At 38.8% G+C, this 24,793-nt stretch overlaps 1 protein-coding gene across 7 annotated transcripts in view; it reads right to left on the bottom strand.

The window, feature by feature from the left end:
• pard3aa (par-3 family cell polarity regulator alpha, a) overlaps positions 1-24,793 on the bottom strand; it is an 881,596-nt gene that overhangs the window by 305,918 nt on the left and 550,885 nt on the right. For all 7 annotated transcript variants that reach the window (XM_072253986.1, XM_072253983.1, XM_072253982.1 and 4 more), the window contains 2 exons: positions 11,331-11,519; positions 8,125-8,295 (listed from right to left, as the gene is read on the bottom strand). In XM_072253986.1, coding sequence (XP_072110087.1) covers positions 8,125-8,295; positions 11,331-11,519 — 360 coding nt within the window. The remainder of the gene's footprint in view (positions 1-8,124; positions 8,296-11,330; positions 11,520-24,793) is intronic.

A 24,793-nucleotide genomic window follows, 5' to 3' on the forward strand; every position in this document is an offset into this window, starting at 1 on the left:
GCAACAATCCTTTATAAAATGAGTGTGAGCAAACTCACTTCACTTAGCACAACTGTAACTGTAACTAAAAGTTTGGCAATTTGGTGCCAAAGAGATTTTGCCACAAAGGCAAAGTCTCTGAGGCTGGGCTGAACTACACTGCAAGCACAGAGGAAATAAGACTACAGTTGATCCTAGTACATCTTCCTAAGCAGAATGGTTGACATACAAAGTTCCTCAACTTGAATGTCCGATTTCAAAAAACGCGCAAAATTGTATTTACATTTGAATTAATACACAGCTAGTTAACTAACACGGGCAAGGGACAGACTGGTTCACCTTCCTGAACTGGCAGCAACCTGAATGATTCAAATTACATCAGATTCAGGAGGACCTCTCACCTTTTGAAAAGAATGACATCTGTTTACAGAAGGGTAACATCATTTTAGAAGTGTGATATTTGTTGTTTCTCACAGATGGCATAATGTTTTCCTGTGCATGCATATCACCATTTAAAATTTATAATATTAGATTTGTGCCATTGTGGTCAGCAATAGCTAGCATCTGTGAGTACAACACTATTAACAAGAGCCAGACGGCTTACAAAACAAAAGATTTCTTTGATATTATTAAAAGACAACAAATAAGTCAGATGCAATTACAGAATAAGTCAAAGATTTCTAAATGGGTAGATGTGGACATTTCTTGACAAAATGTTTGATCTTTTGTCAGTCTGGCAAGAGTGGTTGTCCATCATGTCCAACATTGATGGAAACCTATACGAGAGCATTTTCAACGGTGAAAAAGTCATTGCATTGGGGGCAGTTCCACTTTCTCAACCTCAGAAATCCGGGTCCAGTGGTATGAACAAGTCACAAACTAGGGTCTTCCTCAGTGGCAATGAATGATCATGACATCTTCTCTGCGTCGTCATACCCTTCGCTCTCCATGGAGCGTTGCAGTATCGCCTTCCTGGCTGTTGGATCTCGCTGCAGATTTCATCCACCCAGTCGGCCAGAGCTGACTTTGCATGCTGGGACAGGCGTGTTCCTATCTCAATGGGGTACGAGGCCACCAGGTTCAGCCTGCCTGTCAAAGCGGTGTACAGGGCATGGCCGCTGTCACATGTAAACAGCTACCTGGAGCCACAGGTGAGTGCTGAGTGCCTGATGGGAACCAAAGGTGAGTGAGCTGCCCCTTAATGGACGCGACAAGCCCCTTCACCAGAGTTGCTGCTACCTCCCTGGATACCCAAGTATATCTGAACATATGGAAAAATATTCAAATATGTTGCATATATTACTAAACGGAATAGTTATGTACTTGGTAACTCTGTGGTTGCCTGGATTTTCAGTGATCCAGTGGCGAATATTCAGCATGTAAACTGGCAACATACACAAAATGCTGGAGGAACTCAGCAGGTCAGGCAGCATCTGTGGAGGGGAATAAACGGTTTATGTTTCAGATCAAAACCGTTCTTCAGGACTGGAAAGGTATGGGGCAGGAATGAAAATAAAAAGGTAGGTGTGGGGTGTGCAGGAGCACAAGCTGGCAGGTGACAGGTGATAATGTCCAAAGCATCTGCCGTGTTATAACTTACAGAAAGTAGTTATGACTTCAAAAAAAACCTTAGATATTTTCAACAATAAAAAAAAGTTTAAAAAATAACTCTTTCATTGAATGAGGAAATGTTATTCCTTTTGCCCATTTAAAAGATGTATGATCTAGCCTGAAGTATACCCTATTAATATAATTCCAATATTACAAACTCCTGCTAACAATCAGCAAATCAATTCTGCAGTAGGTGACTTCCATACTGGATATTGGAGCAGGATTTACAATTCTCTTTTTAATTTATTGAAATACCACACGGAATAGGTCCTTCCAGCCGCTCTAGCTATGCCGTACAGCAATCGCCCGATTTAATCCCAGCCTGGTCACTGGACAATTTACCATGACCGATTAACCTCTCTGTGGGAGGAAACAGAACACCTGGAGGAAACCCACCCAGTCATGGCGAGAGTCTAAAAACTCCTTACAGGCAGTGGCGGAAATTGAATCCGGGTCACCTTACTGTAAAGTGCTCTGCTAACTACTATGCAACCATGCCACTGCATGGAATTCTGTCGCATATTGCTTAATTTGATGACTACAGATATTAGAAAACACGTACAATGTAAAACTCCTGAAAATTGCCATTTGTTTTTCAATTACAATGACCTAAAAGAAAATGTTTATTTGTTGACCAAATGCTCTATATAGATTCCCATATATTGATATCAAGATTTGCAAAGCCTTAAAAACTGCAATCTGAAAGGCTTCCTAGTCCATTTTGCTTGTAAAGAGCACCCAAGTAGAGATGCTCTCCAAGTTATTGCTCAGGATAGATTCACTGTTAAGCACCCCACGTTATATTCCAGATGTAACAAGACATCTTGTGTAAAACAAAAAGAGGGCATCATCCAATTACATGTGCAACAAAGCAATCCATCACTCTGCTCCCTGGAGGATTTCAAGAGGATATGGGAAGCGGAACAGGAAGAGATTAACCAATGCTTTTCCCAGACCTTAACAGTCCTTGGCAGAGGCATACAATGTCACAACAATAACAAACTGGTAGCACATCCGTGCCCATGAATAGTCACTTACAAAAAACAGCATGTAATACAATGCGGACAGGAAAAACAAGCATCAGCTCTTAGATGGACATGACAGACTGTAAAGTTTGCTTGATATATGTAGCATCACTATCTGTTAAGGGATGTCAATCTAAATTTGCTCTTTGGGAGTTTAACATACTGTAGCCACTGAACAGAGATTGCATTAGGAGTAATTCTAATTCCAACCTCACACAATGGAACGATGTTTATATTGAAATCTGGGCCTTTGTGTTTACTAAACTAGTGTCACCGTATTTTCAAGAGCAAAGCACTTGGTTGGTTTAGTCTCCATATCTCATGGAAAAAAACAGACTGCGTCAATTTAATAATAATGCTATTTTCATTTCTTACATCAAAATATATTAAGCATATGAGCTTCACCAAATATTTTGATTGTGTGCTGAGGCAATCAGTGCTGCACCCGAATATCAGGGAATTTTAAGAGACTCCTGGATAGCTACCAGGCCAGCTGGTGCTGTAGTGGCATCAGCACCGGACTTCGGAGCAAAGGCTCCCAAGTTCGAATCCAGCCACATCCCTTGCATGCTTTCCATCCGTGTTGGGTTGAGTGTCGACCTAGCAACTTGGCCTCGTAAAAATAAAAAAGCCTGCTAAAAAAACGCCGTCATGACGGTGTCCCGATGACTCCACTCGGAGTTAAGGGCTTTCTTCTTTCTTCTTCTTCCTGGATAGGTACATGGAGCTTAGAAAAATAGAGGGCTATGGGTAACCCTGGGTAATTTCTAAAGTAAGTACATGTTCAGCACAGCATTGTGGAATGAAGGGCCTGTATTGAGCTGTAGGTTTACTATGTTTCTATGTTCCCGAAGTTGCTCTAATTACAGTAACTCAAACATCCAAAGCTGATCAACATTTCATAAAGGATTCAGTTAAATTCCTGTCAAACTTAGAGAGCAAAACTAACAAACGAGAAATGAGCACTCAAGAATCCAAGCAACATTATGATCATAATAATGGTTACATCCTCACTCACTGGTTTCATAGCTGCTTGCTCGAAAATTGGATTCTTTCCAGAAACAAATTTAATGTGCTTTTTAGCTAAATATGTCCTAGAACCTCTGAGCACTGAAACATCATTTAAATCACATTCAAAAACAAAATTTTATTTAATTTCTAGCAGAAAAAATAATTTTACTCCTGAGCTTATTCCGGAAATATCAACAAATAATCTCCAACAATGAAAATATCAAAACAAATTGAAAGGGCCTGACATTGGAAGTGGAGCAGGAGAATAAGGGGGAGGGGAGACCCTCACATTCAAAATGATCAAAACAGAGTGGGTACCATATTGAATGAAACTGTAAAGCCCAGAGGCTTCAGGGAAGAGCAGGTTTGGAACTATCAGAACGACAGCCAAATCAAACACCACAGATACATCATTCTGAATTCTAAACACCAGTTATCTTACTCCACCACAAAACCATCAGAATAAGCCCATTCACCATTTATAAATCTGAATTCTGAGTTCTTCAAGGAAATTATCAGGAAAATGGATGAATGCAGGGCAGTTGATGTTGTCTGCAAGGCCTTTCGCAAGGTACCACATGGGAGGTTGGTCAAGCAGGTTCAGTCACTTGGTGTACAAAATAAGGCAGTAAATTGTATTAGGTATTGGCTTGGCTGAAGAAGCCAGAGAGTGGTAGTAGATGGCCGCTTCTCTGACAGGATGCCTGTGACTAGCGGTGCCCTACAGGGATTGGTGCTGAGTGTGTTGCTGTTTGTCATCTTCTGTATATCAACAATCCGTATGATAATGTGGTAAACTGCATCAGCAAATTTGCAGATGACAACAAAATTGGGGGTGTAGTGGACAGAGAGGAAGAATATCAAAGTGTGCAGCAGAATCTGAACCAACGAGAGTAGGTCTTACATGGTGAGGAGTAGGGCACTGAGAAGTGCAGTAGAACAGAGAGATCTGGGAATACATATTGTAACTCCGTGAAATTGGTATCACAGGTAGATAGGGTCATAAAATGTAGAAAGAGCTGCCAGCGCAAGTGATGGATGTGGGTTTCATTTCAATATTTAAGAGAAATTTGGATAGGTACATGGTGGGAGGGGTATGGGGGGCTATGGTCTGGTGCAGGTTGATGGCACAAGGCAGGTTAATAGTTCAGCATGGACTAGATGGAATGAAGGGCCTATTTCTGTGCTGAAGTGTTCTATGACTCTATGGAAGATTATTGTGCACAGGAGAGAGAAGTATAATATATTTTGAATTATTAGTTCAATGTCTATTAAATTGATATTTTAATATTTTAGTTAACCAAATCAAGAGCTTACGGCTTAAAAATGTGAAGGGTTATTTTCTTTCAGCACATGATGAATGTATTTTAGGTTTTAAAAAAATTGCTCAACAAATTGTATTACTGAACAGCAATAAAGTAGTCTCTGTAATAAATATCTTAAGTGTGTGTGATATAATGCAGTTACTCTTTCAGCTTCTAGGCAAGGCCAACAGCAAACTGAAATAAGCCTTCATGACAAAGACTTTGAAGTCAACACACTAGACTAATTCCTCCTGACATTTGAAAGTTGGCCAAATGCCATCAGCACTCAAGGGGGTATGAAAAACCATACCACGTTCCAAACATATGAGACAGATGTCTGGGGAGGTCACATGGTTGCAAAAATAATTTTTTGTTTCATGTACAGTATTGTTCATTTTGAAAAGGTTATTTAATGAACTTATAAACTGTAGACTTATCTAGCCCATTCCTGCATTATTTAATCAAATGAATGGACTGCTTGTGGTCGGGTAGCGCTAACAAGAGCTGCATGACTATTGTGGAAACTTGCAGTTAAGTTAATTATATTTGAAGATTTAAAACATAAAAGAGAGATTTCTTTAGTAGTTTAATTTGGAATTAGGAGGTGACAAATGTCTTCAATCCTATCTTTGACAATTAATTTCATCGCCACATTACTGCCGATTATATTAAAGCAATTTTAAATAATGATAAATAGAACCACTCATTTTTCCTCATACACAATGTCTTTTCTTCCATCAAATGCAAACTATACTTGTCAATCAGAAAAAAGACCAGAATTAGAACTATCTTTAAGAATCGGCTTTCATCCAATATTATAATAGCCTTTGAAGATCTAATTATGGATTGACAGGATCATTTTCCGCACAAATAGGGTGTTACTGAAAGCATATTTAAATTGGCTCTTTTCTAATCAATTGTTACGTTATAAGCTTGAAATAACATTTCATTGGGAAACAAATTGTCAAAAGTATATTAATTTCTGTCTCAAATTGCATTTGTCCTTTTGTTGCTCTATCTTTTACACTGAAGGCTTTGAGGTGATTTGCTTTTTGCTCAACTTTGCAGAATATAATAACGATTATCACATAAGTAATATTTTATTAATTAAATATTAGTGTATTTGTGAAAGAAAACTTGCATCTTTAAATATATTTTTAAAAGGAGTAGATCATTAAACACATAAAAGTTTCACAGACCATGATAATTGTGTGCACATTAAATGGTGGAGCCCACTCCTGACTACTTCCATTAATAATTATAAAACTTAATTTGGTAGTAAGGCCAACTGATAACTCCTTGCAAAAGAATCAATGGCACTTCTACACACAATCTTTGACGTAGCCAACAAAATCAACTCTTTTCCTTTAATCTGGCAGCCTTCATTTCAGCTGCCCTCCTGCCACTTTTAAATTAGTCGTACATGATATGTCTGTTAAGAAAGCAAATGCAAAAGCTGCATAGAATTCCTCTTACATTTTGTAATCACAGATTGTGGAAACCCATTGCAATGAAACACAGGTGTATTGTCCCAGATCTGCCAGGCAAATAGGCAAGTTTTGTAGGCAACAAATTTCAAATATGAAATGATAAATCCTTTATTTTGGAACAACAATATCAAACAATAACAGCCCAAAAATCATAAAAACTCATTCATAAGTCCACAGAATACTGTGAAGTTTTTTTAAACTATCATAAAAGCATTCACTCAAGAAATTGGGCAACTCTGAGTATATGCCTTGCACTCTGGCTCAGGAAAAAGAGATCATTGGGTGGTAGCTATGAAACCTATCAGTATGATTTGTACGACTGATGTCACTGTTGCAATACTGTAATCGGGATACATGAGTGACCCTTAAATGAAGGGGGAAAAGCCACTTCTAATATTATATAAAGACACATGAACTTTTATCAGGGATAGAGAAGGATAGAGTGAAAAGACCAGGATTCTTCATAGACTGTCTTGCAGTTGTCCATTGCATGATTATATATGGAAGGTCCAAGATTCACAAAAAAAAGATGCATACAAAACATATTCCCCACACCTCTATAAGTTTCAGCAAAACACACTGAAAACATCAAACAGGCATGTCACTTTCTCCCAGGTGAGAGCAATCTGAAATAAAACAACTTGATGCAGAACCGCACAGAATACCAGGCTTAATTATTATCCACCACATTGGGAGCTAACAGGAAATCTCATTCAAGGAAAGCTAATGAATTTAATTCCTCAAAAAACAAGTGGTAGATCTTAATTGAGATGACTGTCTACAATCCAACATAAGGGAGTACACAGTACAAGTTTCTATCTTTGCCACTTTGTACTTAGGCAAACTTACACCTTACCAAGAAATAGTCAATCCCAAATGTTGATTAATGTCAGACATAGCAAGCTAAAAGACAAACTTAGATGCATAAATCAATTGCTGAAGAAGTCTTGCACTGCATTTTGTTAAAATTCAATTCTTTTTTAAGTTTTACTCATGAAGAGCTGAAGTCCTCTGTCTTTGAGTATTGGGCATTGTAAACTTACTTCAGAAAACTGTGTACCTGCAAACACCTCAGCATTATTTTTTTAATGTTCCTAACAGCTACATTCACTCACTGCAGAAGGCACTCTGATGTGAGATCATGAGAAAGATTGCTGAGCACATTCAGAATCACAGGATCATACCAAGGTGAAATCTATGCAACAAGGTCAATCCCCAGGCCAACTCCTATTAAATGAATTAAACCAAGCACTGAACCATGAGATGCATGTGTAAAGATATTAGGAGCTTGAACAGAAAACAATAGAAGAACAAATCATTTTATTTTTATTTAGCTGTCCTTCTACAACCGGCAATCAAAGTAACTCGTTCAAATAGAAATTGAAATTAAAAAAATACTCCACCCCCAGGGACTACATTTTTGTCTGACCTATATTTGAATGCATATTAGCATCTGCAACAAAGAAGGAAGAGGCTTTGCCTTTCAAATCATATTTTATTCATGTTGAAAAGTGAATGCCACATTCTTCTATTGTAGATGTCATTATAGCTTGCGAGACAACTCCACATTAATATTTTAAAATTATAAAAACAAAATATTAATTATTGGAATTAAGTGCATTTTTATAAAAATAAAGGAACAGAGTAAATGATGGTCCATAATCGGACACTTCGGTAATTGTTAAATTCAACACTGATCATTACCTCATTATGTTTTGTTATCCTCCTGGCAACAATCAACTGGATCATCCCCCTTTTATTTCCCTCTGTAGACATAGATCTTCGGAGTGTTTCCATGGCATCTTGATTTGTCTTTCCCAACAATGATTCACTGTTTACTGCAATAAGCTGGTCATTCACGTTAAGCCTTCCATCCTAAATGGAAGAAAAAGTTTTAATTGAGTTACATTGTAACATCCACTTGCTACAGATGACAAGAGAAAACACCTTTACAAGTTATTCTTTCACAGCATCTCACTGAAGGCAGAGATAGATTTTTTTTCCCGACTACTCCCCTAAGTAGTGAATTTGAGATCATAAGTCTGTGTAGAAAAAAAATTCCCTTCTATCGTTTGTAGAAAATTTCAGATCTATGTCCTGAATTCATAAAGTTGTCTACCAATGGAAACAGCTTCCTTCGATCTACCCCATTTAAAACAGCCACCACCAGCAAATCTCTTCCTAAACATTTTACTCCACTACAAAGTTGCTCCTCTGGAAAATTTTGACTGATTATCACTCAAAACTACTTTTCATTCAGGACCAATAATCAAATTTACCCTGCAAAACAGATTGAAAAAAAACTGTTATTTGTTACAGGTTCTGTGCAATTATCTTTGTCGGTTTGTAAAGTATGGTAACAAAACTAAAATAACTTTCCCAAAAGTACAGCTTCTTCAGAAATAAGAACATCAAAGTACAATATCTGTTTTGTGCTGCCAGTTTTAAAAATGTTCAAAGAAAAATCACTTTATCTTCAGAAACATAAACATTTCCAACATCTGTAGAATATATTGGCATTGTGATTTTGTATCTTTCCTTGATACATTCCTTTGTTCATAAAAACGCCTTGTCCCACTCAATTAATCCTTTTTGGCCAGTAGTATTTCCAAGTTACTTTCTTGGTTTCAACTAGTCTGCAAAGATTGGTATTGTTAGCAGATCAAAACTAGTTTGCATTAACTTTCTCAATCAAAGTTAAATGAGAACGCAAAAACTTCAGAAATAAAAGCAGGAATAGGCCAATCAGTCCCTCATGCTAGATATGTTATTCAATGAGATCTCCTCTGATCTTTCATTTTAGTGCCATCTACCTTACTAAACTCACATTCCTTGAAATCGGAAGAAAAAATAAACATTTTATATCTTCCTGAAAAAGATGAAAAAATTCATTGAAATATGCTAAAAACATTTAAAAACTCATTGCAGGGTAGTCTGAAACTAGAAAGAGAAATACAATTGTTTTAATTAGTAAATGTCATCAATCCCTCGAGGAAACCCCTGAATACTTCACAAATCAAATTATAACTTTCCAAGATGCAGCCAACAACTTCCTAGCATTAACTCATTTTCTTAGCCAGCTGTATATATTATTACAGAACTACAAAAATTTATATTTAAAAAGATTTGTCTATTAAACTCTACAAGTGTACCATTTAATATGTGGACTTCATTAAGAAAAGCATTTTTGACAGAACTTAAGAAACCTACAGTTGGCTCACATTAACCATCTTACAAATTAAATGATAACTGATTCCATAAGTTTATATTGGATTGATCCAAGAACAGCTGAAACACCTTGGTTTTTGTTATTAATCCCAATTCTCCAGATTTTATCTGCTTGAGTGCATTTAAAACAACTGCAGACAAATCACATTTTATAAAATTCCACTTGTGTTATCAATACTCCAACCATTTCATTGATACGTGCTTGATCAAGCATTCAATTTCTTGAATCTATCCTCAATTATGGCTTTTGGCTCCTTTTTCCTTTAAAATGAAGGCAATTTATCTGGAAGATTAGCTAATTGATATACTGGATGAGTTTATTAACATTTCCCTTCTGCACTTTCAAACAATCTTTCACATGCTTCTGCATGTTTTTACGATATTACAATAAGCCTTGCCATCATTCTTCTTCCAAGCTTTAAAAGATGGTATTTTTTTGCCAGATTTCAAACCTGATTAACACATTAATCCAGTGCTCTTGCTTGTTTACTATAATTATGGATTTAAATTAATGATGTCTTCATATAAACCTGTATAATTGAGACATATGAATTTCCTTTGGGGTAAAAATAATTTCAATAAGCCAAAATGATCTGTGAAATTCGAAAACAAAAAAAAATACATATCCTTAAACTAACCCATGAGGATATTTTCACTTTTCACTAAGTTGAAACCTAGTTGGCCAACGGACTGCTCATTTAAAAGTCATTTGTCTGAAACAAGATACACAAAAAGCTCTGTATCATTAATTCTATTCCTCCCTCCATAGATGTTGCCTGACTGACTGAGTACATCCATCATTTGCTAATTGCACAGTGGCTGCCTGATATGTGTATTTCTACCATTTTAATCAGCATCCACTGTAATTTGCTGATGGAATATCTTTGATATTGCTTTAATCAATGCGGAATTATCCAACGTGGGGCACAGGTTCAAGTTCTGCATTGCTTTAAGTTAGTCATTCAGGGCATCTCCAAAAATATAACTTCCCCAACTGATTTCAGTTACCTTGGAGAGAATGAGAGAATCACTCAGGGTATAAATCCCATCTTTCTGCAGCGACTACAACAGGAGCTGCACATACAAAATCTCTTGTGAGGATATGACCAGCCTTGACTAATTTCTGAGCAATTCAATAAATGAAGAGCACTATCAGGACATGCATAACTGATAGTAATGAGTGAAGTACCAGAGAGCAGCTCTAACCTCACTTTCACCTGCCAGTCAGTACTCTCCAGAGAGAGGATAAGGTCTATAATGACCGAGGTTTTTTTTTAAACTTCTCATTGTTACACAGCACCACAAGCAAGATTCTGAGGAAGATTGAAATGAAGATGTCAAGAGGCTACGCCTGGATTGAGTGTCTGGAAAGAGGATGCAAAGTTCAGGACAAGAAGATGGTCATTTAGAAGTACGATGAGGAAGACATTATTTACTTTAATGGTTCCAAATCCTTTGAAAGTAACAGTATCAGATGCCTGAGACCGCTAAATCATTCAGCCCATCCACAGATGAGACTGATAGTATTATGAACATTAATGAATCAGAAGACAGAGTTGGACGCAAGACCAAGAATACCACAATGCCTACTTAGCTTCATTTCCAAAAGATCATACATGTATGTTCCCTCATACAAAATAATTATTTGGCATATTAAGAGACTAGGCATTAAATAGGCCTACCTTAGATGCTGCTCCTCCATTGATGATAGACTTCACAAATATGCCCAGGTCAGCATGATTCTCTTTCGACCTATTTCCTTTGACACTAACTCCAAGGCCTGCAGATCCAGTGTCATTGAGAGGAATTTCAAAAGTCAGGAACTCCCTCGTGCCATCTGGTGTAAGAACCAAGTCATCATCCTCTGCTTTCTAAAACAGAAGACACATAACATTGCCACTTAAGATTATTACTGTTTATCACTGCATCACTTTTGAATGAAGATCAGATCTTCCATCATCGCTCAATCATAAAAGAACACTTAAAAGCATTCTCTCATATTTAATGCTGCAACTAATTAACATCTAACATTAAGAGATTCAATTATTCAAAACATGAAGTGCATGTAGCTTCCATTTTATAAACTTGACTACAAAACAGTTCATTATACTTTTATAAATAAAATGCAATTAATTTATGATAGATAATAATGACAGTGTTTTCACTATGTGTGCAATGTTATTTGCAACTAAGAACATAGGACATAGTTAACACTGAACGAGGGCAACACTCTGAGCTAACAGCTAAATGCAGAAATAACACGAAACCAAGATTTTAGAAGATCCAAGTTGGGCAAAAGTAGAACTTCACATCAACAACTCTCATTGATATTATGATGCAAAGATAAAAGAAAAATTAATGCCTTCTGCTCAAAAATACTTATACTTGCACCTGAATTTCAATGGTTCTGAAATTTCCACTGCTGTGTTGCACTGCTAATAGAGCACTACTTGTGAGGTAAGGGTTTAATTATAACATCTTACCTTTATGAGATTGACATGATTTTAAAAAATTATGTTGGGAATATAAAAATGGGATATTTAATGTGAGCCTAAATTGTATTTGCATTTCCCAGTACACTTATTCACTGCCCTCTAATCACACCTCCTTTGAAGACAACTGCTTTGAATCACTGTGCAAAACCACATGAGAGAGAATACATACAATCAAATAAACACCTACACATCAACATAAATGCTGCAGGTTAACTGCATTTTATCAGCGGACAACAACTATTTCAAGAGCTATCACAACAACAGTAGCATACCACAGTGTTAGTTCATGGCCCAATGAAGCTTAAAATGAAGGTTTTTGTATTCCAAAGAACCTGTGAGCACTTATAGTACAAGTATGAAGAAATAGTTTATCAAATTCAGCAATCCCAATGCACTAGTAAAGCAATGACTAGCTACAGCCACGAGGGAAGAACAATTAACAAGAAGCAAACATTTACCCTGTTTCTTTACTGAGTACATATTAAGAGTTTTATCTGAGCTTTAGATATCAGAATAAGAATCAGCGTGCAAGAACAGAATACTGTATTTTTTAAAAAAGTGAGATAGTGTCCAAAGATTCAATGTCCATTTAGGAATCCGATGGCAGAGGGGAAGAAGCTGTTCCTGAATCACTGAGTGCGTGCCTTCTGGCTTCTGTACCTCCTATTCGATGGTAACAGTGAGAAAAGGGCATGCCCTGGGTGCTGGAGGTCCTTAATAATGGAAGCTGCCTTTCTGAGACACCGTTCCCTGAAGGTGTCCTGGGTAATTTGCAGGTTGGTACCCAAGATAGAGCTGATGAGATTTACAACCTTCTGCAGCTTCTTGATATCTCATCAACCATCTGAACCAACAAATATCGGCCCAGATTTTACAAAATTACTGATCGTCACTTTCACCACATCATGCAACTGATATCACCTTCAGAATTTGCCTGCAGTTATGGCACAGTGCATCATCTTAAAGTTGCAGTCATTAATCCAACAATTGGGGAAGGGCAAATTATGAGGCTGTAAGGTTAGAACTTGTGGGTGTGAATTGGGACAATGTTTTTACAGGGAAATGTACTACGGACATGTGGTCGATGTTTAGGGATCTCTTGCAGGACGTTAGGGATAAATTTGTCCCAGTGAGGAAGATAAAGAATGGTAGGGTGAAGGAACCATGGGTGACAAGTGAGGTGGAAAATCTAGTCAGGTGGAAGAAGGCAGCATACATGAGGTTTAGGAAGCAAGGGTCAGATGGGTCTATTGAGGAATATAGGGTAGCAAGAAAGGAACTCAAGAAGGAGCTGAGGAGAGCAAGAAGGGGGCATGAGAAGGCCTTGGCAAGTAGGGTAAAGGAAAACCCCAAGGCATTCTTCAATTATGTGAAGAACAAAAGGATGACAGGAGTAAATGTAGGACCGATTAGATATAAAGGCGGGAAGATCTGCCTGGAGGCTGTGGAAGTGAGCACTTAATGAATACTTCTCTTCGGTATTCACCAATGAGAGGGAACTTGATGATGGTGAGGACAATATGAGTGAGGTTGATGTTCTGGAGCATGTTGATATTAAGGGAGAGGAGGTGTTGGAGTTGTTAAAATACATTAGGATGGATAAGTCCCCGGGGCCTGATGGAATATTCCCCAGGCTACTCCATGAGGCGAGGAAAGAGATTGCTGAGCCTCTGGCTAGGATCTTTATGCCCTCGTTGTCCATGGGAATGGTACCGGAGGATTGGAGGGAAGCGAATGTTGTCCCCTTGTTCAAAAAAGGTAGTAGGGATAGTCCGGGTAATTATAGACCAGTGAGCTTTACGTCTGTGGCAGGAAAGCTGTTGGAAAAGATTCCTAGAGGTAGGATCTATGGGCATTAAGAGAATCATGGTCTGATCAGGAACAGTCAACATGGCTTTGTGAAGGGCAGATCGTGTCTAGCAAGCCTGATAGAGTTCTTTGAGGAGGTGACCAGGTATATAGATGAGGGTAGTGCAGTGGATGTGATCTACATGGATTTTAGTACGGCATTTGACGAGGTTCCACATGGTAGGCTTATTCAGAAAGTCAGAAGGCATGGGATCCAGGGAAGTTTGGCCAGGTGGATTCTGAATTGCAGAGAGACATTGATAGGATGTAGAACTGGGCTGAGAAGTGGCAGATGGAGTTCAACCCGGAGAAGTGTGAGGTAGTACATTTTGGACGAACAAACTCCAAGGCAGAGTACAAAGTAAATGGCAGGATACTTGGTAGTGTGGAGGAGCAGAGGAATCTGGGGGTTCATGTCCACAGATGCCTGAAAGTTGCCTCACAAGTAGATAGGATAGTTAAGAAAGCTTATGGGGTGTTAGCTTTCATAAGTCGAGGGATAGAGTTTAAGAGTCGCAAGGTAATGTTGTAGCTTTATAAAACTCTGGTTAGGCCACACTTGGAGTACTGTGTCCAGTTCTGGTCGCCTCACTATAGGAAGGATGTAGAAGCATTGGAAAGGGTACAGAGGAGATTTACCAGGATGCTGCCTGGTTTAGAGAGTATGGATTATGATCAGAGATTAAGGGAGCTAGGGCTTTACTCTTTGGAGAGGAGGAGGATGAGAGGAGACATGAAAGAGGTATACAAGACATGAAGAGGAATAGATAGAGTGGATAGCCAGTGCCTCTTCCCCAGGGCACCACTGCTCAATACAAGAGGACATGGCTTTAAGGTAAGGGATGGGAAGTTCAAGGGGGATATTAGAGCAAGTTTTTTTACTCAGAGAATGGTTGGTGCGTGGAATGCACTGCCTGAGTCGGTGATGGAGGCAGATACACTAGTGAAATTTAAGAGACTACTATGGAGGAATTTAAGGCGGGGCGTTATATGGGAGGCAGGGTTTAAGGGTCAGCACAACATTGTGGGCTGAAGGGCCTGTACTGTGCTGTACTACTCTATGTTCTATGTGCTAATTCAGATGTTGCACTGGTCACAAACTTCTCCAGATGCAAACAAAAACTGCTTTAGAAATTCAACGGGTTAAATCACGTCTGTGGTGGTAAAGCAATAATTGACATTGCAGATTGAGACCCTGCATCAGTGATGTCGACAATCCCTTTGCCTCTGCAGATGCTGCCTGACCTGCTGAGTTCATCCAGATGTTCATTATTTGCTTACTTGAATAAATGCAATTTACGATTTTTAATAATTAGGCCCTGCTGTAAACTAGTCTTTTTTTTATTTGGCCCTAATGAGTTTGTAAATGATGTGAAAATCCGTAACTACTGTTCTTTAAACTATCTGGACTTGAAAACTCACTTAGAAAACTTACATCTTATCTTCCCTGCATGACTACTTGAGAAAGTGATCTTAAATTACATAATTAAATTAATTATTTAGATATTTCAGTTTCTACTTTCATCATCTGTAACCTTCAAGCTTCATTCAGCAATTTGCATCATGACTAAAAGACAAGTTAAATAATGCTTTCTCACTGATACTTTGTTTGACATCAGCCAAGTTGGTAAAACAATGAGATTTTAATGAACTGATCGGTGACCACAGACGACTTTATGACTGCCTTGTTCTTGCAGAGAGTATTCCCATACTTTTTGCATCCCTCTCCCGACTCAGCAGGAAAAGTCAGCATTTTGTCAAATGACAAGGTCAGCCCAGTTTTGTGAAAGGGGCATGTTTGACCAATTTACCGGGGGTTCTTCCAAGAAGTAACATGTGCTATGGATAAAAGGGACAGGTAGACAGCCTCCTGGTGACAAAATGATGTAGACAGAAAATAAGCTGGCTAGCAGGAAAGAGAGAGTTGGCATGAATCCTCTCCCTTCTCCAGCCTCGTATCCCTTTTGCCAATCAACTTCCCAGATCTCAGCTCTATCCCTCCCCCTCCTGTCTTCTCCTATCATTTTGGATCTCCCCCTCCCACTTTCAAATCGCTTACTATCTCTTCTTTCAGTTAGTCCTGACGAAGGGTCTCGGCCTGAAACGTCGAATATACCTCTTCCTATGGATGCTGCCTGGCCTGCTGCGTTCACCAGCATTTTTTGTGTGTGTTGCTTGAATTTCCAGCATTTGCAGATTTCTTCGTGTTTGAGTTGGCATGAATGGGTATTTTTGTGGTTGGCAGGATGCAGTATGTTATGTGTTACAGGATCAGTGTAGGGGCTATGACTTTTACAACTTCCTACAATGAACTTGGTAAAAGCCAGTTATGACATGCCCGCCAAATTCACAGATGACTTAAAGTGAGAAATTTGTGAGGATAACATCAGAAGACTACAAAAAATCCATATGTACCATCAGCCGAAATTTGCTGCAAAGTTGACATTGCAACTCTCAAGCTAATATACAATACAGTGAGACACCAAAAGTAGTACAACCCAGCCACATAAATCTAATTCAGAATTCTGTGTTCAGGAGAAGGAATCTGCTCACACTATTTGACTATTCCTAACTAAGTTTCCTCAAAATGTCAACAAAATGGGAGCTAAGTCATGTAAAAGTTGCCCTATTAAAATAAACCTCAAACCCATTTTTTCTGTTTGGAAAACAGAAACAAAGAAGGATATTCTCACTCAAAGAGAATTAGAAGCGTTAAGTATTCAGCAGATTTGTCAAGAACAATGTCCCCAGACTTCCCAATGATTTGTCACAATCAGAACCGGAATCAGGTTTATAACTAATACGTGACTGATTTGTGCAAGAAAGGTGTGAGCAAAGAAAGAGAAGGGATGGTTAACAATGTTGTTGAAACCACTGTGTACTCAGGTTCTATCAATGTGTGCCATCTCTGTTTCATATATAATTGAAGAATAGTTCCCAAGATGCACTTGGAATTGCAAAGGTCATGTAAAACACCAATTTTGGTGAAAGGTCTTTTTCAAAGTTACAATCTTCCCAGAATCAATACATCTGGACAGCTTACCAGAATGTTTCACTCTTTTAATTTTCTTTTTCAATGAAGAACATGCCTTGATGTTTGAGTAGTACTTAGTGCAGTTTTAATACAGATGAAATGGATTTATTCACTAAATTAAGCAACTTTAAACAATGACATTCAATTCTCCACCTGTGTGCAATCTGACTTCAAATCAAAGAAAATAACTTCATAAAGATGAGACTGAACTATGTAAAGGCTGTATTCATGCACAACGTAACTTCCTTAACACATTATTGACAGGGGAAGAAAGATCTCATTGTCTGTGCATCAAAGAAAATTAACACAATTTGAGGTGCCAGCAATTTCAGAATTTCAAACTGGAGATCAGGGCAATCTTATTGATAAATCCAATTCAGGTGAATGGAAACTGGAGTCAAGAAAAGCAGAAGAGAGGCCTGAGTTTGAATTTTAAAACTTCACTGATTTTGTGGCTGCTTTAGTGGTTTCTTGCCCATTGCTGCACACATCCCTAATGCAATTGTTTAACTAGTTTAATCCCATTTCAATTTATTGTGAATTCTATAAATTGTGTAATGACTGTGAAATCTGATTCACTAATGCGCTTCAGATATGGTGTACTGATATTCCATAATAGCTTCAATCCCATATTACCAGGGTGAATTAATGCCCTCAGGCCAGTTTTAAATGAACAATACCTGCAACACACCCTCACCTCAGTAATGACTACCTGCCTAAATGATGCAGATACAAAAGACCTGAACTTTGCAAAAAAAAACCAGAAATTGCTGAGAACACTCAGCAGATGAGGCAACCTCCCTTTCAGAGTGAAGACCTCACTGCCAGAAATGGAAAAGAGAGAAATTATGTTAATTTAAAGTTGCAAAGGTAGGTAAGGAATCTACAGAATGAAAATTATCTCCTTCATGAAGGTGAGGATTGAGATCAGAGAGGCATGGGAAATGGATGAGGTGCAATTAAGGCTCTGTCCACCATGGGAAAAGGAAAACAATAGTTCAGAAAGAAGGAAGATGTTGCAGGATAAACCTGAGTGAAACCTCATCATCAGAGTAAATAAAAAGGAGGCAGAGCAGCTCAGAGATCTTACAGGATATATGGGTCCCAAGCTAGTATAGCAGTTAGCACAAAGTTATTCAACTTGGGGCATCGGAATTCAGAGTTCAATTCCGGCATCTTCTGTAAGAAAGGATGCACGTTCTTCCTGCGTGCGTGTGGGTTTCCTCCCACGGTCCAAAGACGCAGCACTTTGTAGGTTAATTGGCCATTGTAAATTGTCCTGTGATGAGGCTAGGGTTGAATAGGTGGGTTGTGGGGCAGTGCGGTGTGGTTTCTTGAGCTGGAAGGGCCCGTTCCACGCTGAATTAAAAATAAACACAGGATGGGAGGATGTATCATCAAAATGGCTACAAAAGTCTGCTGATTTGTTATGGATGTTTGTGGTATGATAAGAGAGAACCAGGATGGGAAGGAAAGAATCAGATATGTTCTTTTCATAAACACATGGGTTTCCTCTAGGTGCTCTGGTTTCTTCCAACATTCCAAAGACTTAGCCTTAGTATTAGTGAGTTATGGGCATGCTAGGTTGGCGTCAGAAGCACTGTGGCACTTGCAGGCTACCCATCACAATTCTAGTTGATTTGATTTCATGTAAACAACGCACTACACTGTATGTTTCAATATACATGTGATAAATAATGCTAATCTTTAAGGAGTTCAAGGAAGAAGCTGAGAGCCTTCAGACTGGTATGACAGACATAGTATGATGGAGCTTGTGGTAAACTATATATATATGTTGTAACTGGGTTAACTGTCTGGACACGTCCCTCTGCTGACTGCCCCTGTGGCTCCTCCCACAGACCCCTGAATAAAGGTGATTTCGCCCTGCTCCTCCCCCTCAGTCCAGGGGCAGACATTCAGCATGCTGGAAGTCATATTTTACTGCGAATAAAAGCCTTTCAGTATTTACCCTACTTCAGTCTTTTGGAGTAATTGAAGGTGCATCAGAGCTTAAGAGGGATCATGCATACATGGTCAATATAAGTCATTTCAGAACTGTTGGCATAATAATGTCTATTACAGAAGCTGAATTATGATGTAGCTACCTCAGGCAAGATTCAAATTGCTATTAAGGTTGCTTCCTTTTGAGATATTTACAAATATTAATCATGTCTTAGGAAAAAGGACTAAGTGGGGGAATAAATTAACTTAGCTTTAAGATGACTGAACTCATATGTTTCACCATTTACTGGAGAATGAGCCCCCTTAACCAATCTGAAAATCTAAGCCAGCTTCCATGACAAGAGGCTATGGTTGACAAGACACCATCAGTTTAGGATGAATGGTGAAAAATCTTTCTGCAACTGACAGTATGTGAGGCTGAAACTTGGAATAAATCCAGTGTTTAAAGAGATCAAGTCAAAACCTGAAATGCGTTCAACTACAATAATTAAATTTCCAAGGTTGAAAATGGACACAACGTGGAGATCAGAAAATATCTTTTTCTGTCTCAAGAGAAAAATACAGATGCAACTAGACTAGATGCAAAAGAAATACAGATGCTCATGTATAGTAAATGGGACAGGAGAATGACTTGTATTATTCCAGCTGGAAAACTCTGAAATGAGCATTCATGTGCTAGGTTTCTTTTAACCAACGTTGCTTTTCCCAATGGAAGTTGAATTAAAAAATGAATGCTGCCAGATACCACTTTAAATGTACTTCTTTCTTCAGAATATTTACATTTGGAAATGACTTAGTAAGCATAATACTGATAAAGACTTTCTTCTTGCAATACATCATTCCACTTAGTAAAATTATGACAAAAATTAAACACAGCATTAATTTCAGCTTCATTTCATCAAGAAGGGATCTGTGCAAGTGGCATTGCCATACACCACGGCACAATAAAGGGAACAACATTCACTCTGAATAATGACACAGATTACACCAACTTTTTTTGTACTTTCTTATATGGGAAGTTCTGTTTTCATGAGGCAGTTCTGATCAAGCAACTCAGTCAAGTATTAGCATAACTATGCTTAATGTGTGCAGCATGCAGTAGATTTGATCAAGTCAGCCACAGATGGAGATGGAATGTAAAATGTTTGAATTTTAAATGCAATCCTACCACAAGAGTAAATGAGTGGATAACATCACATTGAGATGATAGATTCACCTAGCAATGGCTAGAAATTCAAGTCAAATGGATCAATCTTTGCCAACAGTCTGAACTATTAAGGGGTTAAATCCATTTTCAGTGGTGGAAAGATTAAAAGTTGTAATTATAGTTCCAAAGCCTGAATAGAAACTTCAAATTATCTGTAAAATTTCTGTGGGCATGCTGGTGTACAAACTTGTTAGAAATTATTTATGAGATGCAAATTTATTGCCCATCCCTCATAAAACCAGATCACCAAATTTTCAAAGAGAATTATAAAGTACACAAAAATAAGACTTTCCTACAAAATAAAGTACATTAAGGAATAAGAAAGTAAAAGCTCAGCTTTTAGGATGTTTATTTTTCTTCCCAGAACAAAGAGGGATTAGGGAAAAGCTTATAAAAAGAAAATTTTCAGAGGCAAAAAAGGATTGACTATTATTCCCCGTTGCTTATTCAAAGTAAGGGATTTATCACCTTAAAATTGCTTGTAAACAGATCAGGCAATGGATTAGAAGAAATTATTTATGTCATCTTTTGGAGTGCTGACTGCTTTTCCACAAGAGATTGGAAAAACCAGTTAAAATATTTGAAGCAGAAGAACATGCAGAATCATGAGATAAAGGCAAAGAGAAATTAGCTTTTGTTGCTTCAGCAAACAGACAGCATAATTTTATGTTAATTTAATTGTAAGTAACACACACAAAATGATGGAGGAACTCACCAAGTCAGTTATGGAGGGGAATAAACGGTCAACATTTCAGGCACTGATGGTGGTGGAAGAGAAACCCTGTTCCTTACCAACCGACTGACTTTATCTCTTTCCACTCTGTCACTTGTAAAAATAATAATCCCTCTTCTCAGTTCCTCCATCTCTGCAGCACATGTTCTCAGCATGAGGGATTCCATTCTAAAACATCTGAGATGTTACTTTTCAAAGAATGGGGTTTTCTTCCAGCTCTTGGCTCCATCCTTCCCCCTCCCGTCTTCTCCTATCATTTTGGATCTCCCCCTCCCACTTTCAAATCTCTTACTAACTCTTCCTTCAGTTAGTCCTGACGAAGGGTCTCGGCCTGAAACGTCGACTGTACCCCTTCCTAGAGATGCTGCCTGGCCTGCTGTGTTCACCAGCAACTTTGATGTGTGTTGCTTGAATTTCCAGCATCTGCAGAATTCCCCTTGTTTTCTTGCACCAACATCAATGCTGCCCTCACCCATTATCAGCTCCATTTTCTACACATCTGCCCTCACCCCATCCTCCTGCTGTGGTAACAAGAACAGGGTTCTCCTTACCCTTATCAACCACCCCACAAGCCTTTGTTTTCAAGTTTACTGTCATCTGACTGTACATACAACGACCAAACAAAATAATGTTCCTCCAGACCACAGTGCACTCACAAAACATATATCACGCACAGCACATATACTAAAATATTATAAGTTCAAAAATATAATTCAAAATGCATGTAGTGTGCAGCACAAGTAAACAATAAACAGCTCGCTGTCTGAGTGATGAGACCTTGCTGGTGAGAAGGTATTCATTAGTCTCACAATCTGAGGGATGAAGCTGTTACCCAATCTGCCAGAGCAGGTCCTGATGGTTTTGTACCTCCTTCCTGACATAATGGGCAAAAGAGACTATGGGATGGGTATTAAGGATCCTCAACTGTTTCAGGCTCTTCATCTGCAACGCTCCCAGTAAATATCACAAATAGGAATGAGGGAGACTCCAATGACCCTCTTGGCAGTTTTGTTTCCTGCACATTATCTTCAATAACTTCCACCATCTACAACAGGATCCTACCACTTAGCACATCTTCCGCTCTTCCCAAATCTCTGCTTTCCATAGTGATCATTCTTCACATAACTCCCTTGTCCACTTGTCCCTCCCTAGTGATCTCCCAGCTGGCACTTATCATTGCAAGCATGACAAGTGTTACAACTGCCCCTACACCTCCTCTCTCACCACCATTCAGGGCCCCAAACAGTACTTCCGGGTGAGGCAACATTTCACCTGGGAGTCTGGTGGGGTCAGCTAATGCTCTTGGTGTGGTCTCCTCTGTCTCACTGAGACCCAAATTTGACTGTGGACCACGTCATTGAGAACCTTCACTCTGTCCAGCACAAACAGCAGCATCTCCCTGTGGGCATTCGTTTCAATTCGGCTTTCCATTCCAACACGTCTGTCCATGGCCTCCTCTACTACCACAATGAGACCATACTCATGTTGAAGGAGTAACATCTCAAATTCTTCCTGGGTAACCTCCCACCTGATGACATTTTTCAATTTCTCTAACTTCTGGTAAAGACTCCCTCCTCCCCCTTTTCTATTTTTCCTTCCTCCATACTGGCTCCCTTCTCACACCTTCTCTTCACCAGCCCATTTCCGCTCTCTGTTGCCCCTCCTTCCCTTTCTTCAATCAGATTCCTTCTTCTTCAGCCCTTTATCTCTTCCACCTGTCATCTTCGACCACCGACCCACCTTCTCCCTCACCTATCACCTGCCAGATTGTATGACTTCCTCTCCTCCCACCTTCTCATTCGGACTTCTGCCCCCTGCCCTTTTAGTCCTGATGAAGTGTCTCTGCCCAAACTGTTGACTGTTTATCCCACTCCATCACTGTTACCTGACTTGCTCAGTTCCTCCAGCATTTTGCATTTGCAAAACCCCTTGCACTTAACTCAATTGTAATTTATGGTTCTAATGTACCAAGCTGCTGCTTAAAAGCTAATTTTCATGGCATTTATATCTTGGGCATGTACTCTCATGACAATGAACTTGAACTTGAAGGTAAGAAATTGAAGCATGAGAGGCCATTAGGCCACTTATGATTGCTCTATCATTCAACAAAGTTGCTGCTGATCTTTTGCCTCAATATCACTTAATCTATCCCATCAACTTACGCAACCACTGAGCAACCACAATCTTTTTGGGCAGAGAACCTGAAAAGTTGACTGCTCCCTGGGTGAACTAATTTCTTCTCATTAATGACTATTTCCATATTTTGAGACAATGACCCATTTATTTGCCCTCCAACCCAAAACACCTACTCTGCCAAATTACACAAAAGCGTGATGTAGCTCAATGAGACCCCCACCCACAAACACACCGTATACTCTTGCCTCATGCCACCAATTAATATTTGTAGGGCAAATGTATATTTATATATTTCTTTGCAAAATAACACATTATTTCCAAAGTAAGGTAATGCAACATCCACTATTTTTGTTGTTCCATTATATCTTAAAACTGCACATTCCATTGAGGCAACAGACCATTTAGCTTACTGAAATCTGGCAACCACACTAGTGAAAAGAAGACAATCTAATTCGTTCACATGCTTCTTTATCAGGAAAACAGTGGAATGTAATTTAAATGTCTCTTGAGAATGATCATTCCATTTACAATATCTTGGAACCATGCAGGCTGGCAGCAAGTCACTAAATTACAATGTTTGTAACCCACAGACATGCAGTAACAACCCAGAGGCAGGAATTTCAATCGGCCCAGTGGTAGGATATAAAGTCAGTTAAAAATAATCTGCAATTTAAACAATAGCATCTTTGTAATTATGACTATTGAACTACCAAATTGTCATAAAAGTCCACCTGTTTCTCAAACACCATCCAGCAGACCAAACTTCATTCTTTAACCAGCCTGCCCTGCACATGACCCAAACTTGCAGCAGTGCTGGTCCCTTGGCTACATTCTGAAATGGTTCAGCAAGCCGTCAAGTTACATCATGGCTGCAGTGTTAAAACAGAACAAAGATACAACCAGTTCCCGGCACTGAACTCCAACATGTCAAAGTCAGTGCTAAACATGGTCACCATCCACCACACACGTTTAAGCAATGTGCCGGATTCCCAAGCTAAATCCTATCGCACGGAAAGTGTTGACCCCACATGGATGGCAGTAAAGCAGTTAACAAGAAGGACAGGGAGTAAAGAGTGTGGTTCTCAATATTGATTACAAACTCATAAAATCAAAGCAAACATGAGCTAAGAAACCTCTTTTTGATTTACCGCTGAGCAGCCATTCACAGCTACAGATTGTCCCATTGAAAAGCACTGAATGCTAAACCATACAAAATATATGCTGTGCAAGGGCTCTATGTCCATTCAGCAGTACCACCACTTCTTAGGCTGGCTTCTTCCCCTTTCCTTTCCAGACATAATGAAAGACCTCGGCCTGAAATGCAACTGTTTATTCCTTTTCATGGATGCTACGTGACCTGCTGAGGTCATCCAGCATTTTGTATATACACCTCCACTGACTTAGCTGGATCACAGATTGGTGACACAACAAAGTATTTCCTTGTTCTCACAGGTCTCTCTTTTGCAGATTTATCTATCTAAACACAACTCTGACAAAAAGAAACTCATCTCAACTCTGCACAAACTTCCCACTGTGGTTTAGTACTAATTGGACAGACTTTAAAAAACTCTGACAACCCAAAATTGGGCATCTAGATGTCATTGTAAACCATCACCAATACAAAAATATACTTAACCAAAATCTGTAACCTCATGAATGGCATATATTTATTTCACTCTTCCTCCAAACAACTCGACAAATTGTACTTCAAAAAAAAGAGGCCCAAATGT

Source organism: Mobula birostris, chromosome 3 (assembly GCF_030028105.1).
Source record: "Mobula birostris isolate sMobBir1 chromosome 3, sMobBir1.hap1, whole genome shotgun sequence".
NCBI lineage: Eukaryota > Metazoa > Chordata > Chondrichthyes > Myliobatiformes > Myliobatidae > Mobula > Mobula birostris.